The sequence below is a fragment of the Astatotilapia calliptera genome, chromosome 23 (genome assembly GCF_964374335.1).
Source record: "Astatotilapia calliptera chromosome 23, fAstCal68.1, whole genome shotgun sequence".
Classification (NCBI taxonomy): Eukaryota; Metazoa; Chordata; class Actinopteri; order Cichliformes; family Cichlidae; genus Astatotilapia; species Astatotilapia calliptera.
The window spans coordinates 30,336,681-30,355,217 of record NC_137443.1 but is presented as its reverse complement, the minus strand read 5'-3'; the positions used below and the strand labels follow the sequence as shown (position 1 = coordinate 30,355,217).

Genomic DNA, 18,537 nt, shown 5'->3' with positions numbered 1-18,537 from the left:
CCCTTAGTTCCTGCTTGCATTTTATCCAGGGACATTTGAATAGAATGTCCAAACACATGAGACTGACATGTTCTGGACTTCTTTCCAATGATTTCTAAGCAGAATTGTTGTTGTTCATTTTCTGAGATTAGATCCTAAAAAAAAAAGTTAGATTTGACTACTGTAATTCATTATTATCAGGTGGCTCTGAAAGCTCCCAGAACAGCTTTCAGTTGATTCAAATGTGTAAGTGAGACTACTGACAGAGACTAGAAAGACAAATCATATGTTTTTCATCTTGGCTTCTAGAGTTTCTAAAAGTATAATGGGAGGCTTCAACTTTCAGGCCTCTCTCCTGTGCAACCAGCTCCCATTATGGATTTGGGAGACAGACATCTCTACTCTAAGATTAGGCTTAAAACTTTCCTTTTTTAATAAAGCTTATAGTTAGCGTTGGATGATATGATCCTGAACCTCTCCTTAGTTATGCTGCATTAAGCCTAGGCTGCTTTGAGCTTCCCATGCTGCACTGAACACTTCTTCACTCACTTCTTCTCACTCTCCATTGGTTTATACACCATTAATCATTTTAATCATTAGTAATTATGAAACTCTGGCTTTTTCCTATATTGTCTATGTGTCTTTTGTGCTGCCTTTCTAATATTCTAGTGTCTTTACCCTAGAATATAAAGCCCCTTGAGGCAACTCTGCTCCTAATTGGTGCTTTCTAAACAAACCTAAGTTGAAACGAATTTAACCACAGGTGCTTTCCACATCCAAGTTTCATCCACTTTTACTGCTCCATCATATTACCATGTTTTTAGCAGCATGGCTCAAGTTTCACAGGCAGAAAACAACTCTCTTTTCCCCATCAGGACTTCAGCGTATGTAGCACTAGCCTCAGGTAGGCAGACAGAAGCAGATGGGTTACTCCAAGGCGAAGCATTGTGAAAACAAAGTGAAAGACATCTTTTTCTTATTTTCATCTATAAAGACTCAAAAGGAATACTATAAGCAAACTACTTCATTATTATTTCAACAGCATTTGTATAGAAAAGATACTGTCCAATGCTGTCCCAGCGATCACTGTGAACACTGGAACTGCTGACTGTGTCGCTAAATGGGCCACATTTATAGTCTTTCTGTTTTTGGGACACCGACATCCACCTGTCCCTTTCACCTCATGCAACTGTGTGCGTCTTGTCTCTCAGCTTGAAAACCTGTGGTCTCGACTAAGCACTGGTGTGCACAAGCCCTGAAGCAGTTTTAAAGGGGACTGCACTAATGCACTGAAGTCAAGGCTGCTGCTCAAGCTTCCTGTAAAAAAACAAAACACTCTTCCCTTAATCGTTTGAAAACGTGATCCTGATAATGGAAATCGCTATCCGAGTACAATATATTTTGGGAGCATGATCCTGTTAGAGATTACTAGTTTGAATAGTTCATCCTTTACAGCTTCTTTCACTTTGTGGAGTATTGCTCTAACACTTAATATCTGTTCTCCAAACTCTCCAGTTAGTTGTTTTGTTTGCTCACTTTTTCTTATGCCTTCAAAAAACTGGCCAAATGTAGACAATCGGCTGTCAAACTAAGGACATTTTGGCTTTTCACAGAGGAAAAATTCTCAGCTTTTCAACGCGCCTTTAAAAAACTTCGGAGTAAAGTGCTTCTCTGTGGGATTTAAACCCCATTCGACAATCATACAGAGAGAAATCTGTTGCCGGAGAGGCCAGGGCACTATTTCTGAGATGACAGCAGCATCATTTGTCCAGAAAGCAAAGCGGCAACAAGGCCTGCTGCGTTTTCAGGCTCGCTTTATCTTGACTGGAACATCTTGCTCTCCTGCTTTTGTTATCGTCAGCGCTCCTTCTAGTGGCACGACTGACCCACCACTTAACACAACAAGTTCAAAAGTGTTCTTTGGGGACTTTCAAAAGGCATTTAAGAGCAACTCAAAAAGGCATCTATGAGAAAGTGGAAATGTTAAAAAAGGGCAAATTACAAGCTGAAGTTTTCCTCTATCATGCTTTTACCTGTAATGTCAGGTTTCTGTGGCATGAAGAACTGATAGAAGGTGGGCTCCGACAGGCCTTTCACGTTGCGCGCTGTGATTTCCACTTCATATCTCGTGTTCCACTGGAGCGGGTGCAGCAAGGCATGGTCCTTCGCACCTGGAACGAGCTTGGTCATCCACTGTTCCTCTTTATCCTGGCGGAGGGAGGGGTAAGAGAGGGATAGAAAGATAAAGAGTATCAAAAGACACCCTTATTACCTGGTTTTAATCAAAGCTCTATGTTTCACTTTGAATCAAAGGCAATCAGCGAAAGTGTTGTTGTATTTGATAAACAGCAATTTACCCTTTGTGTTTTTAATCTGGGAGTTTTGAGAGTTACTACAATCAGGCTCGGTTGTGAAACGCCCCCACAGATGTGTTTGAATAGGTATAAAGAAACAGTAATCCTGAGCCTGTCATCGGTATCACACAGTTCTCTTTGTGGCCTCAGCCTTTTGTCTCTACTCCTTCCCGAGCCTTCATAAAGAAACCAACTGCAAACAAAGCACTGGAAACTGAAGAGTCAGTCTGAGAGCGTGGCGCTGAAAGCATGCTAACTGTACTGTGTGCTTATTAGTCTCACCTCCTTGGCAATTTTTTCCTCCCTGAGTTTGAGAACCATTAAAAACGGGATTTTACAAAAGTCAAGGTGCAGGACTTAAAAATATGTAACATTTCATCTGAATTGTAAAATCCTGACTAACGAGTCTGTGCAAAAACTGTGTAGCAATCCCAGCAGATCAGCTGATCTCCATGCCAACTCACATCAACCAATGGATCGGGTCCCTTCTACTGTAGGGCTTGCCATTTAAGCTACTTTGCAACTAAATCTACAAGCTGCTTTGCAACCCACTTCTATCCCTGTACTTTTCTGCATTCGCAACTCCATCTATTTCGATAAGATTCCCAAACCACTGGCAGAATTGATAAATGGACTAGCTCTTATATAGTGCTTTTGTACTCTACTTAAACACTCAAAAGCTTTTATACAACATGCCTCATTCACAAATTAACACTCATTCACACAGTTACTTTTTGTAATACCTAAGTGCCTTCTATCTAACTTTCACACACATTCACTCAACCATGAACGCATTGGACGGTTCAGTATTTTCTGCAAGGCATTCAGACTGGAGGCTGGAGCAAGCAAAGCGCAAACCACTAACTTTCAAACTAGGAGAACCTGTTCTATGGCCACCTCATAAACTGAGAGAGCAGATCCTGAACATGACAGAGCCTCCACCGTGTTCTACAGATCGGTATAGATACGCACTCTAGTACCTCTCCCCTGACCTACTCTGTACATTTTGACAACGACATTCCTAAAATTTCAAGTTTGGATTTATCAAAACACAACAACAAACAAAGTCTGGCTCCAATCAAGAAATGATGATACTTAAAATATCAGCAAAGATCTCTTTTATGTTGACTCAAAAACACACATTTTCAGGGTGAATCTTCATGAGGGTCAGCAATGTCATGTCTGATGTCAGTGAGGTAGCAGAATAGAGTCAATACCTCCAATTATAAATGCCCGCAGATAAAAATAAGAATCTTCTGCCTAAAGCGATCCCTACTGAAATGCTGTCTGCTTTCAGGCTCTCTGTTCCATCCACAGTGAAGCAGTTTGTGTGTTCCTGACGCCAGACAGGGGCATTAGATTAGTGGGGTGTGAAACATCTTCACTGGCATCCTTTTCGGCCTCCAAAAGCCTCATTGAGACTCCCTGACCCTCTTTTCAGCAGCATGGTTTTATTATTTTAAATCTCTGCCGCTTTCTCAATGAGACAGAGAAATGCCTGCTTGGACACATTAGCACTGGGGAGATAGGAGATTTGGACCAGCCTAAATCCACTTAGTCCTGTGGAGAGTTTTTGTGCGAGTGCCATCTATTCTGCTTCCTGGCCTCAACTCAGTCGCTCCTCTTATCTTGTGAGTTTAAGCTGCTTTTTGCATTTTAACACACACACACACACACACACACACACACACACACACACACACACACACACACACACACACACACACACAATATCAACTACTTGCTCACGTGTGTACCCCCATTTAGAACAAGTGAGTGAAACAGGGGCTGAAAAAAAGATACTCAAGAAGCATCATCTAGTAAACTCAGTCACAACATGTCAAACTAGAGAGTCACACACACTCCAGTGGAGGGAAAAGGCATTCCCAGTATCGTGTGCCATCTAATGACTGTCAAAAAAAAAAGACATACTTGGAACTATTAGAAAACACTGACTTCTGCTGAATTTGTTGCTCTCATTTTTCTTGATTTTGAAAATAGTTTCTAAAATCTGCCAACTGTGATGGGTTTATTGTTTAAAAAAGCCTCAGTGACAACAAAAATACATTGATTGAACAAGTGAAATCTACTTAAAAAGTGTAGCAGCAGAAAACAGTGTTACCAATCACTACAGGTTCTCTATGCCAAATCAGATTAAAGTTACTGGACTCTGAAGCATAAAAAGGCCCCCAACTCAAAGGATGAACTAGTGTCTACACATAACAGACAACGTAGTAAAAAGAAAATAACTAAGTTGTCAGTTTGTTACTAGCAGCCTGCCACAAAAACACATTATTTGTTCCCATTTCTTTAGATGAATCTATGAAAATGCCAAAGACTACACAGTGTGAGACAGGCATGAAATAGTATTTTGCAACAACAAAGTGATCCCAACGAGCTATTAGCTGAAAACTTGTCATATCTCAACATGGTGTTGTTAAAAAAAAAGATGAACAGTATCTGAAAATCATGTCGAAAATCAACAGCCAGGAATGATTTTACATTTACATTTACATCGGAGAAACCAAACAGCCACTTCATAAATGCATGGCACAACATAGAAGGGCCACCTCGACAGGACAAGACTCAGCTGTACGTAGGCATCTAAAGGACAAAGGTCATTCTTTCGAGGATACCAATGTTCACATTTTGGACGGAGAAGACAGATGGTTTCAAAGAGGAGTAAAAGAAGCCATCTATGTTCACTGTGAACGACCATCTTTGAACAGAGGGGTGGTCTACAGCACCAACTGTTTGCCATCTATAATCCAGTTTTGAAAAACTTAAAGAAGTCCAGTCACTTTTCTTTTCAATCTTAGAACATTCATAACATTCATAGAAAAACAAACAGTGGAATCCTATCAGTCATGGATTGACCTCCCCAGAGCCCAGACCTCAAGATTATTGAAGCAGTGTGGGATCATGTTGACAGAGAACAGAACAAAAGGCAGAAACATCCAAAGAAGAGCTTTGAATGTCCTTCAAGAAGCCTGGAAAACTATTCCTGAAGACTACTTTCCTGAAGAAATGACAAGAAAGCTGCCTAAGAGAGTTCAGACTGTGCTGAAGAGTAAAGGTGGTCACACCAAATATTCACTTCCAAGCTCATTAGAATTGTACAAATGCTGTTTTTGCCTTATATACTGTATTTCCATATATATTTGCACATTTCAGTACATCCTTTCACTCTTTTCCCCCATTTTCCTAGCAAAATGAGGTGGCTCAAGAGTTTTTGCACTACTGTAATTCACTAAGCGGGCATAAAATGGTACTTTCTTTGTATTTCAGTTTTCACTGTGTCCTTTCAGGTTTCTCTCCAAAAAGCAACAAGCATGTGTAATTTGCTACCTGGAAAGGTAGCAATTGGGAGGTAAACTGCTGACCTAAGGATGGAAAAATGGACGAGTGACAAATGAGTAGTGCCGTTGATTTAATGTGACCATTTCACAACGAGGACAAAAAGGCAGTGAAATGACTCACTAAAACTTTCAAATGCATTGACATGACATGAAAAACACCCTTAAAAGCAGCCTACTACAATTTAAACTTTGTGCTTCCAGCTGATTAATGATACAGAAATACAAATGGAGGCCAGTAAATGAAGGTTTAAAATTGCAGCAGCATTTCAGTCATCCTTTCTCAAAAAAAAGGTTAAGAAAGATTTTTCCTTTTTTTTTTTTTTACAAAACAAGTACAAAATGTGAACCTTCTACCTGTGTTAAATGTGCCTGCGTTTATTTACCTTGCGCATTAAATGTGGATGGGAGTGACCGGAGCAGGGATACATTAATGAAGGTATTAATGTATCAAACTGGACTTGCCACTTATATAGGCTCGATATAGTGGGGCTGTCATGAGAAACTTGAAGGCAGCAGCTGTGTTTAACTGTAATAAATCACTCACAGTCTTGTACTTGACTATATACTCCACAATGGGCATCCCTCCGTCGTCCTGCTTGACCAGCCCCAGCCTGTAGGCCCTGCCCATGTCCCTCTGCCCATGGACTGCTGGCGGACTCGGCTCTCCTGAGGAAGACATGAGGCAGAGGCTGAGATGTAAAACAATGTCTTTGTGTGAGTATGTGTGTGTTGGAATGTGCATTCCCAAGGAGGGGGGCAGGTGGCAACGTGACATATGAGATAAGGATGCAGTACAAGGAGAAAGAAGGTTTAAAGCTGAATTAAATTCATATTACAAGGTAACTCCCATTGCCTGGCTATAATTAATGTTGACTCCAGGTTTTTATTATTCACTGTATTTTGCTAATTGGGTCTTCTTTCTAACATTCATTCTCGGAAGCTGCACTGCTGTATATTATTAAGGATGGAAACACTTTTCCTGTGGCCTTGCCTGGATTTACTGCAATCCCGCCGTGCCAGATTGCTAGAATAAATAAAATGCTTACCGTAAACCCCTGCAGTGCATAATTTTTAATGCAGCAGTTTTACATCAAGACACAAATTTGACAGGATCTATTTCCAAGCCCAAATAATCTGAATTCATATCAGAGAAACAGGAGCAGGAAGCCGTCTCTGATAGAAACATGGCAAGGCTGCAGAGGATTGCAAATAGGCTTCATTTCACTAAGGTGCTGGTGCCTTGAATAGATTCCTGAAGAATGTTTGCATTCCAGTCACGTGGCTTTATTATGATCTATAGTTTCCACAGATGTTTTATTTCATCTGTATTTTCTAATCCTAACAGCTGATATATGCCAGTAGCTAACAATTAACCCAGTATAACTGCTATCAAACTATTATATATTAATAATATATTATTTCATTCCATACGTTGTGGTCAGAAATGTACATATACTCCTCATGGGCATGAATGTCATGGTATATTTGGACTTTTAATGACCTCTTTGAAGTGTTCTTTTTCCAGGGTAGAGTGATTGTACAGCATACATCTTTAATAACTTACTAACTGGGTGTGCTTTACACGTTTGTTTTTTGGGGGAATTTTCTAGCAAGTTGTACTTCAACAAGATGCTTTTTGTAGCCATCAACAAGTCTCTGGTGTAATTCTTGCTGGAAATTTGACCACTCATGCCCATGACCAGTGGATGTAAACTTTTGACCACATATGCATACGTCACTGATTCAGATTTGAATAAGTAAGCGGACTTACGGATGGGTAAGGTCTGGAAGGTTTCCGTGTGGCTGAAGTCGCCCTGGCCCTTTCCGTTGACAGCTGCCACTCGAACCTCGTATGTTGTGTTGGGCTCCAGTCCTGTCAGCACAACTGTGGCTGCAGAGACACAGGAACAGACATCGTGTCACTTGGAAGCAAGTGGTGACCATCCATCATGCAGATAGCAAAGCAAGTCATTAAGAAAGGGAGCTGGTTATTTTTCAGAGGGTTTCCAGTGTCATTGGAAGACAAGGAAAAAAGGGGAAATGGCAGCCTGCTGCCTGCTGTTTAGACCTCTCCAACTAGTATCCACCTGTAGGCTCCTGTGCCTATATGACTTCCCCAATTTATTTGCAGGAAGTGTAGATCCCAAACTTTAATAGCTATATTCTGCTGCTAATAAATTATTCAAAATCTCACTTGTCTGACTGAAATATGTTCAATGCTTTATTGACCTGTTAAAACTAACTAGTTTAGACAGTTACACCTACAATTACAGGTTGGCAAAGCAGGCTTTTATAATAGAGATAGTTGGTATGATGGGAATAATGGTGCACACTTTTAAAAATTGTGGACTTTTAAAGGAAGGTATTACACACTCTTGAGCACATGAATCCCAAACACTTCTAGAGACTTCCTGTAGAGAAGGTAACTGATGATAACTCCCTCCCCACTACCAAGAACTACCTGGCATTCATCTTTTGTTATTGTTGTTGTTTTCACTGACACTATTAATAGGAACTCTGAACTAATGTAATTGCCAGCCAGTGGTTGGTAGTGAAACATGGGCTCTTGCTGTTGTCCCGTATTTTCTCATAATCCTATTTCAACCTCTTCATTTTCGCACCAGATTGCTTCGCTGTAGCGGATACCGAGTAGCAAGCTGAAGGGAATTTTGTGCAAGGATTTTTATATTTCCCCCTGATGAGCTACAATCACACTGTATTTGCAACATATCATGTAGGCGCAATACAGTTTGGACTTCACTGCTGGTTCATTTCTCTCTGTTTTGTTCTAGAAGGGTCAACATAATAGCTGTTTGCACTTTTTTTTAATGGTGGTGGCCATTGATGAATTCATACTTCTGACAATTTACTGTACATTTACAGCTGGACCAATCACTGTAACACTCAGGTCTCTCAAGGTTAGCTGAAACAAGAGACCTTAAGATTGAGTTGTATGAAGTACAGTAGATAATAGATCCTGAAGCACAGACATAGGAAAAAAGGAGGGCGCAATCAACCGTTCAAAGAGTTAATAGAAGTATGAAAAAGTTCCTGCAGTCCAAAAGCATCTACATTAAGAAGGGCATTAATTAGACTAGTACTGATACTGCAGTTTTCTGGCCTTACTGAACAGTCATAGAACTTTTTACGCTATAAACTACATGCAAAGTCACGTTTGAAAGCCTTTTAAAGTGTCTGTGTGGTTCAGCATCTTGCCCAAGGACTCTTTGACATGAAGACTAGAAAAGCCAGGAATTAAACCCCGACATTATGAAACTTCTACCACCATACTTACAACCGTTTAAATTAATCTATTGCACTTGTTTTTTTCTTTATATTGACTTAAATGCATTATTATTGCTTAGTCTGTGAAATATAGAGAGCTAGATGCATGCAATGAAAGTTAGATTTTCTATCTATCTTAGGTCATTTGTTCCAAGACTAAAAGCTTTAACTGTGGTTCTAAAATACAAGGGAGCAACCGCTTGACTCTGCTAAATGATCAATAATGAAAAACATAAGAAGATTTAGAAACTCACCTTCAACAAAGTCATAGCAAACACTGTAGTGGAAGAGTACATGTGCCTCTGACTCTAATGAAACCACAGTAAAATATCAGATAGAATATTAATACGATAGTAACTCGGAGAATTGTGCAATGCGTCACGTTCGTACTTTAAATTACATCTAATATTGAAGAAAACAGGCAATCTCATTATCAGACCACATTACAGATTCCTATTTAAATTCTACAGTCACTTGAGCCCATTTACATAACCGTCACAACTCAAAAAATCTGGGAGAGAGTGTGTAGTGTAATGAGCTTGAGTGAAAGTTGTTGTTTTTGTTAGTCTGCACAAATTAAATACTTGAATGGTAATAGGTGCTTTTGCAGTTCTTTAGTCCTGGAACTGAAAACAAATTCTGCAATTTGCAGCCGTGCTAGGTTCATTCCAGGCTGTAAGCGGACATTTCAATTTGGGCAGAAGCATTCAAATGAAACGAGGCCAGGCGTCTCATTATATGGAAGGGTTTATTGTGTAAGGATTTTTTGCTGAGGTTATCTGAAATGGCTTCTATGATTATATGACGACACTTGGTGTGGCTTGTAATTAGTCTGGCTCACTTTAATATTTCTGCTTTTGCATACAGAGCTAAATTTATCTATGTTAAATTGACAATCTTGTGCATTGTTCCTTTGTTCTTCTACACTATCTGCTTATATATGCCTATATGGGATGTATGTATTTTTAAGTTCACTGCTGAAGTGCTAGTTCCTATTTAGTATTCACCTCACTGCATCTCCATACTGTAATTGACTCTGAAATGAGGGGATATTAGTGATAAGCCCTTCAGGTTTGTCAGGCCCGCTTATCACCCGACCATTCGTCCTCTGGCTTTCATATTCCATCCATCCATCTATCCATCCATCCTTCACCTCATGGTGTACTTTTCACCAACAGGCTCAGAAATCAATTTGCAGTCATAAAGCATAGGAAGAGGAGGAATGCGATCTTTCAGCTCAGACAGATTCTGGCGCTCTCCCCATGACGTGTTTGAGTTTCTTCATGACCCAACAACATCTCAGAGCCAAGGCTTTGAAGGAGCACATGGCAGCTCATGCAATACGGTGGAAACTTGGAGACCGTATTGCATGAGGTGTTAGTTGGTGTATGTGAGGTAGACAGAGAGAAATATTGATTTAAACTAGATAGGATAATCTGGTGTGTTGAAGCATAATCTTCACAGTCTGATAACTAAGTTTGAAACTATGAATAGAAGATAGAACATTTCTATCTTGAAGTTCATGTGCTTTATCAAAGTGGAACTGGTAAATAGCAGTAATTACTTAAGGGTCAATAGTATATAATCTATGTGAATGTTTTTCATGTATTTAATGTGGGAAAAGAAAAGAAACAGCTTTCTTTATATTCAACCGAGTTTGAGGAGGTCATTTAATTATTTGAGTTTATTGATTAGTTTATCAACTAGATTAAGTTGACAATGCTTTCACAGTAAATTATTTACATTTCTGTTTTTTAATGTATTATTTAGATAATTTAATATTTATGTACTCATCTTTAAAACAGTGAGAATAACTTAACTGTTGTGTGGATCCCTCATATTTACTCACTGACTATATATAAAAGACCCTGAGTCCTTTAATTGTTTGTGAAGTCTGGATTTGAAGCTTCAACCTGAGCTTGATTGGTTACATTGTAACCCAGGTTCTCTGAGGGGAGAGAATATCGTGCCACTCTATTTATTCTACATCTATGGCACTTGAGAGACGTTGACACAGTAATTCCAAAACATACATGTAGGTGTTGGATTTAGACATAAAGCACTTGCATAGAAATAAACTCCGGCCTCTAGTGTAAAGTGTGTGAAGACTAGAAAGGTGGTATATAAATCCAATTCTACCTTCCTGGTTCCTGTTACTTCGTTTAGAAGTACCGTACCCCCCCCCCCCCCCCCCCAAACAGCCCTTTTGAATGTCTCCCTAGTATGGCCACAACACCTCACTCTTGGAACACTTTTTTGCCACATGTACAATGGGGCAAAAAAGTATTTAGTCAGCCACCGATTGTGCAAGTTCCCCCACCTAAAATGATGACAGAGGTCAGTAATTTGCGCCAGAGGTACACTTCAACTGTGAGAGACAGAATGTGAAAAAACAATCCATGAATTCACATGGTAGGATTTGTAAAGAATTTATTGGTAAATCAGGGTGGAAAATAAGTATTTGGTCAATAACAAAAATACAACTCAATACTTTGTAACATAACCTTTGTTGGCAATAACAGAGGTCAAACGTTTACTATAGGTCTTTACCAGGTTTGCACACACAGTAGCTGGTATTTTGGCCCATTCCTCCATGCAGATCTTCTCGAGAGCAGTGATGTTTTGGGCTGTCGCCGAGCAACACGGACTTTCAACTCCCGCCACAGATTTTCTATGGGGTTGAGGTCTGGAGACTGGCTAGGCCACTCCAGGACTTTCAAATGCTTCTTACGGAGCCACTCCTTTGTTGCCCGGGCGGTGTGTTTTGGATCATTGTCATGTTGGAAGACCCAGCCTCGTTTCATCTTCAAAGTTCTCACTGATGGAAGGAGGCTTTGGCTCAAAATCTCACGATACATGGCCCCATTCATTCTGTCCTTAACACGGAGCAGTCGTCCTGTCCCCTTGGCAGAAAAACAGCCCCATAGCATGATGTTTCCACCCCCATGCTTCACAGTAGGTATGGTGTTCTTGGGATGCAACTCAGTATTCTTCTTCCTCCAAACACGACGAGTTGAGTTTATACCAAAAAGTCCTACTTTGGTTTCATCTGACCACATGACATTCTCCCAATCCTCTGCTGTATCATCCATGTGCTCTCTGGCAAACTTCAGACGGGCCTGGACATGCACTGGCTTCAGCAGCGGAACACGTCTGGCACTGCGGGATTTGATTCCCTGCCGTTGTAGTGTGTTACTGATGGTGACCTTTGTTACTTTGGTCCCAGCTCTCTGCAGGTCATTCACCAGGTCCCCCCGTGTGGTTCTGGGATCTTTGCTCACCGTTCTCATGATCATTTTGACCCCACGGGATGAGATCTTGCGTGGAGCCCCAGATCGAGGGAGATTATCAGTGGTCTTGTATGTCTTCCATTTTCTGATGATTGCTCCCACAGTTGATTTTTTCACACCAAGCTGCTTGCCTATTGTAGATTCACTCTTCCCAGTCTGGTGCAGGTCTACAATACTTTTCCTGGTGTCCTTCGAAAGCTCTTTGGTCTTGGCCATGACGGAGTTTGGAGTCTGACTGTTTGAGGCTGTGGACAGGTGTCTTTTATACAGATGATGAGTTCAAACAGGTGCCATTCATACAGGTAACGAGTGGGGGACAGAAAAGCTTCTTACAGAAGACGTTACAGGTCTGTGAGAGCCAGAGATTTTCCTTGTTTGAGGTGACCAAATACTTATTTTCCACCCTAATTTACAAATAAATTCTTTACAAATCCTACCATGTGAATTCATGGATTTTTTTTTCACATTTTGTCTCTCACAGTTGAAGTGTACCTCTGGTGCAAATTACTGACCTCTGTCATCATTTTAAGTGGGGGAACTTGCACAATCGGTGGCTGACTAAATACTTTTTTGCCCCACTGTATTACAAACCACGTCTCAGCTGTTTGTGGAGGTAAAATACGTCCGCACAATTACGCTCAGCCATTGTTGTGAGTGCGCGCCAGGGGTCGGCCAGACATTTATACAGCCGTATTTCACACATGACTATGAAAGGCGGAAGAGGAAGTAGTTCCTTTGAATGTAGACAATCCGAATGTTATAAGTAAGTAAGTAAGTAAGTAAAATTTATTTATATAGCACATTTCACAGATAAAAATCACAAAGTGCTTTATGGCAAGCAGCTTGGTGGGTTATAGTTTCTTTCCACTGTGTTCCTGTTAATGATAAACTACAAATTTACTCTAAATTACTAAAATATCAATATTTTAATGTGAGAATCGATTCTAGAACATAAATGATTGGTATCGGAGGAATCGATATTTCAGGATCGATCCGCACATCACTAGCGCGGAAGTAGGATTCGTCACGTCATCACTTAACGACCGGATAATCCCATGCGCCTTATGGTCCGAAAAGTACGGTAAAACAGCATGCTAACATGTTAGTAATCTGCTGTATAGGAGATGTCCTTCATAATCAGTTCTATACTAGACACAACTGTGATTGCCAAAATGATCATCAAAGGTCTGTCAAATAAGACATGAAACAACCAACTATGACTACAAATTTCTTAGGAAAGTCTTTACGTAGGTTGTAAATTAAGTAAGAATTGGGTTTACTTAATGATGGACTTCAGTGCAGTCAGATAACCCCTTCAAATCAGGATTTTTTATTCCATAAAGACATTATAGAAAACTGAAAAACGCAAAAAACACATGAAACCTGAAAAATAAGAAAGCATTTTACACATCATTAGACTGTAGAAAACTCAGAAGGCTTATAGTGAAAATATGAGTAAGAATCAGTTGTTGACAGTGTTTTCAACTTGCTGGTATATTCTGGTAAAAAATCTTGAGATTTCCATAAAATAAGCTGAGAATGTAAATAGATTCATGCTTTTTCATTGATCTGATAAAATTCAACCTGCCTGAGCCATAAAATGAAAATGGGTATGGAAAAGAGTTGAAGAGGGCTTTTAGCAGACTTCACAATAACAATATGTAATTGGGTCAAACTTAACAGCGGATAAATGTTTCTCCCATTTCACTCAGTCAGTGTATATTACAGCGATTTTTAGGGAAGGTAACTGGCATGAAAAAAAGGGGGGGGGGAAGCGAAAGCTGTGGATAAAAATAAAGTTTACACTTACTCTGGACACTGTGTGACTTGACATCCCTCCAGTCCTGTGAGCCCACCTCCTTGTACTGGACCAGATAGTAGTTGATGGGAACGCCTCCATGAGAGTCTGGCTTCATAAATGTTACGGTCGCTAGGCGCTGGGAGACAGCTGACAGACGAACTGAGTATGGATTCGATGGCGCAACTGGAAACACAAAAAATAAAGGCATGACACAAACAAGCAGACAATTTCCATGTAGTTGTTTTCCTTTGCAATCGTGTTGTTTTGCTATGAAATAAGCCTTGTCTAATCCACTTGCATGGTGTCAGAAACAGAATCCTGTTTCACAAACTTAGGAATGAATTCAAAACAACCTTTTCCTTTGCCTTATGCACTGACTGTGTAGAGAAAGGAAAAGACTGAGTAAGGCTGAAAGCACCAGATATAACCTTTAATTTTTCAGTTGTCATGCATCAACATCATTCATCATGCAACTATTATTTAGGAGTAAATCAGCGAATACTTGATGAGGAATTATAACTACAAACATAGGTCTAAACACGATAAGATAAGATAAGATAAGATAACCTTTATTAGTCCCACACGTGGGAAATTTGTTTTGTCACAGCAGGAAGTGGACAGTGCAAAAGTTATATAGCAAAAATTAGAATACAATAAGAATAAAATACTGTACACAACTGTACAGAATAGAATAAAATAAAATACTATATACAGTAGAATAAATAGAATAAAATATACAATAGGATAAAAATAGAATACAAATGCTTAATACAACTGAGTAAAAATACAACTTTGTCAGATAAAGAGTATTGCACTTAGTGTTATTGCACATGTGTGGATGTGTGTGTTTGATCAGTTGGAGTCTTTGTTGTGGAGTCTGACAGAAGTGGGGAGGAAAAACCTGCGAAATCTCTCCGTCCCACACCGTGGGTGCCGCAGCCTGCCACTGAAGATGTTGTCCAACAGGGATGAAAGCATAGCCACCATTCTCCTGCCACTCACCACCTCCACTGGGTCCAGAGGGCATCCTAGAACAGAGCTGGCCCTTCTGATCAGCCTGTTCAGTCTCTTCCTGTCCCCGGCAGAGATGTTGCCACCCCAGCAGACCACACCGTAAAAGATAGCTGAGGCCACCACAGAGTCATAGAAGGTCTTCAGGAGTGGGCCCTCCACTCCAAACGACCTGAGTCTCATCAGCAGGTACAGCCTGCTCTGCCCTTTCCTGTAGAGGGCTTCTGAATTATGAGTCCAGTCCAGTTTGTTGTTCAGATGAACACCAAGGTACCTGTAGCAGTCCACAGCCTCAATGTCCATACCTTTGATGTTCAGTGGAGGATGTTTGTACCTGCGGAAGTGTACCACCAGCTCCTTGGTTTTACTGGTGTTGATGTGGAGGTAGTTCAGCTGGCACCAGTCCACAAAGTCTTGGGTCAGTCCTGTGTACTCCTTGTCGTCCCCATCAGTGATGAGGCCGACTATTGCAGAGTCATCAGAGAACTTCTGCAGGAAGCACTGGGTGGAGTTGTGGGAGAAGTCTGCAGTGTAGATGGTGAAGAGGAACGGAGCCAGAACCGTTCCCTGTGGGGCCCCCGTACTGCAGACGACCCTGTCCGACACACGGCCCTGAGTTTTCACATACTGTGGTTGGTTGGCGAGGTAGTCCAAAGTCCAGGTAGTGAGGTGATGGTCCACTCCACAGTTCTCCAGCTTGTCCTTCAGGACCGAGGGAAGAATAGCGTTGAAGGCACTGGAGAAATCAAAGAACATGATTCTCACAGTGCTTCCAGCTGTCTCCAGGTGAGCGAGGGAACAATGTAGGAGGTGAATGACGGCATCATTCGCTCCAATGCCAGGCTGGTAGGCAAACTGAATTGGGTCCAGTGATGAGCTCACCAGGTGCCGAAGCTGAGCCAGGACCAGCCGCTCCAGGGTCTTCATCAGGTGGGATGTCAGAGCCACTGGCCTATAGCTGTTGAGGTCCTCGGGGCGTGAAGTCTTTGGCACTGGTACAACACGGGAGGTTTTCCAGAGCTGTGGGACTCTCCCCAGCCTCAGGCTCAGGTTGAAGATGCGCTCCATCACCCCACACAGTTGGTCCGCGCAGGACCTGACGACCCTTGAGCTGATGCCATCTGGGCCCACCGCCTTCTCGGCATTAATCCTCCTCAGTTCCCTCCTAACCTGGGTGGTTGAGAGAGACAGGCTGGAGCCTTGTGTTGAGTGTGTATTGGATGCTGTTATTGGGGGTGGGGAGGAGTGAGCAGGGTGAGTAGAGGAGGTGTGAAGCAGTGTTGCCAATTTAGCGACTTTGTCGCTATATTTAGCGAGTTTTCAGACCCCCTTAGCGACTTTTTTTCTAAAAAGCGACTAGCGACAAATCTGGCGACTTTTTCTGGTATTACTGGAGACTTATTTATGACGACTTTTTGACGTGAAAACACGTATCGCTCTTACTCTCAACAGGCAGCGGTGCTGCCTGGGGCACCTCATCCGTGTCAAAGCACTCCCAGGCGGAGGATAGTCCTCCCCCAGCTGCTCCCGCACTGACTGTAACGCAGTCAGTTCTTTTACTGTTATGCTGTTTTGTGGATCACAAGGTTTAAAACTACTTATAAACACACACTCTCACACACAAAGTAACTCCACCAGAGTGCCAATTTCCGGTCACTTTTGCCGGTCCAGGTCCGGATAAAGGAGCAGGGTTGGAATTGTGACATTAAAAAACAATAATTGCTAAAAGAAATTTAATTTGTAGTTCTAAATAAATTCTAACTGCATTTAGGACGTTTTTTACTCACTTTATGTCTCTTCCACGATGTTATTTCTCTCTCCAACAACATAGGTTACAATTACATTAGCATGACCAAATATGCAAATTAGGCGATGACGTCATTTGGCGACTTCTAGCGACTTTTAGGACAACCAATAGCGATTTTCCTTACTGAGGAGTTGGCAACACTGGTGTGAAGTGTCTGAGGTGTCAGAGTTCTGATGTTTGTGGCCCGAGATGGTTCTGAGGCCTCTCCAGACTTCGCCAACGTTTTTTTGCTGAAACTGGTTCTCCATCTTCTGCCTGTAGCTGTCCTTCCCATTCCTTATCAGTCCCCTCAGCTCTCTCTGCACCTTTTTCAACTCCTCTTTGTCTTTGGATTTGAAGGCCCTCCTCTTCTGCTTGAGAACAGCTTTAATTTTTGGGGTAATCCAAGGTTTCTTGTTGGAGAAACACCACACAGTCCTGGTAGGTACGGTGTTATCCACACAGAAATTAATATAGTCAGTAATGCATGTAGTAAGGCTGTTGATGTCCTCTCCGTGGTCGTCACAGATCACCTCCCACACAGTCGACTCAAAACAATCCTTAAGAGCCTCCTCGCTCTCCTCCGACCATCTCTGTACTGTGCGGGTGGCTGGTGGCTCCCTGCGCACTAAGGGCTCATACACAGGGACAAGGTGCACCAGGTTGCGGTCAGATCTGCCCAGAGGAGGGAGAGGTGATGAACTGTATGCCTCTTCTGCATTGGCATACAGTAAGTCCAGTGTTCTATTGTCTCTGGTTGGGCATGTCACATACTGGGTGAAGGTGGGAAGCGTGGAGTCCAGTGAGACATGATTAAAGTCCCCTGATATTATGAGAGGGGCTCTCGGAGATTGTGTTTGCAGTCTGCTGACCACTGAGTGGAGAGAGTCACAGGCTGCATCCGCGTTGGCTGAGGGGGGGGGGCATACGCTACGAATGTGCCCAGCCACATTATTAATGAAGGAAAGAAAAAAACTATAAAGCATTTAAAATGTTTATACATTATGCAGGCAATACATCCCATTGTTGGTGGGATATTTCAGTCTAGAACAAAGAGCCAGAAAGACTGACTGTTTGACTGACTCAGATTTCCACTCCCATCAGCTGATAAGAAGCAAGCACCAGCTGATGGCACCGCTGATACCCTTATACACATCCTACTACCCAAGCTACTGAATTTGCTCCTAGCTTTTCAAGCAGCTTTGCAACCCACCTCCACAAAAGCTCATTGTTTTCATGCTGTGTGTGAATGATCAGCCATTCATGTCATTCATACCAGCTCTGACCTGTGCTGCAATGTAGTGGGGGAGGGAATTCTTGTGTTGGAGGGTGCACACTGCCAAACAGCAGATACTGCAGAAGGATAAAAAAAAAAGAAGTCTTCTAGCGTGAGTAATTTGACTAATGTAACAAAACAAATGGGAGGACCTCAGAGTACAGAGGCAATTGTCTTAATATTTATGGACCTAACTCTGACATTTACACAGCAATAACCAACTACACTGAATGTATTTTTGATCAAAGATAAATGGCACAGTGCCACCGTAATAAAACTAAAGACAGACATTGTAAAAGATTATTTTTCTATATTTGGTAAGCTTTCAAGGGTTATTTAGGAGAGATGTAATAATTCAGCTTATACAATGCCTGAGAGGAGCCTGTGTACTTTAAT

General features: G+C 41.5%; 1 protein-coding gene across 3 annotated transcripts in view; it reads right to left on the bottom strand.

Moving 5' to 3' along the window:
• The window catches only part of ncam2a (neural cell adhesion molecule 2a), a 442,781-nt gene that overhangs the window by 44,270 nt on the left and 379,974 nt on the right, over positions 1-18,537 (bottom strand). For all 3 annotated transcript variants that reach the window (XM_080297694.1, XM_080297695.1, XM_026160119.2), the window contains 4 exons: positions 14,078-14,251; positions 7,464-7,583; positions 6,237-6,358; positions 2,013-2,187 (listed from right to left, as the gene is read on the bottom strand). In XM_080297694.1, coding sequence (XP_080153820.1) covers positions 2,013-2,187; positions 6,237-6,358; positions 7,464-7,583; positions 14,078-14,251 — 591 coding nt within the window. The remainder of the gene's footprint in view (positions 1-2,012; positions 2,188-6,236; positions 6,359-7,463; positions 7,584-14,077; positions 14,252-18,537) is intronic.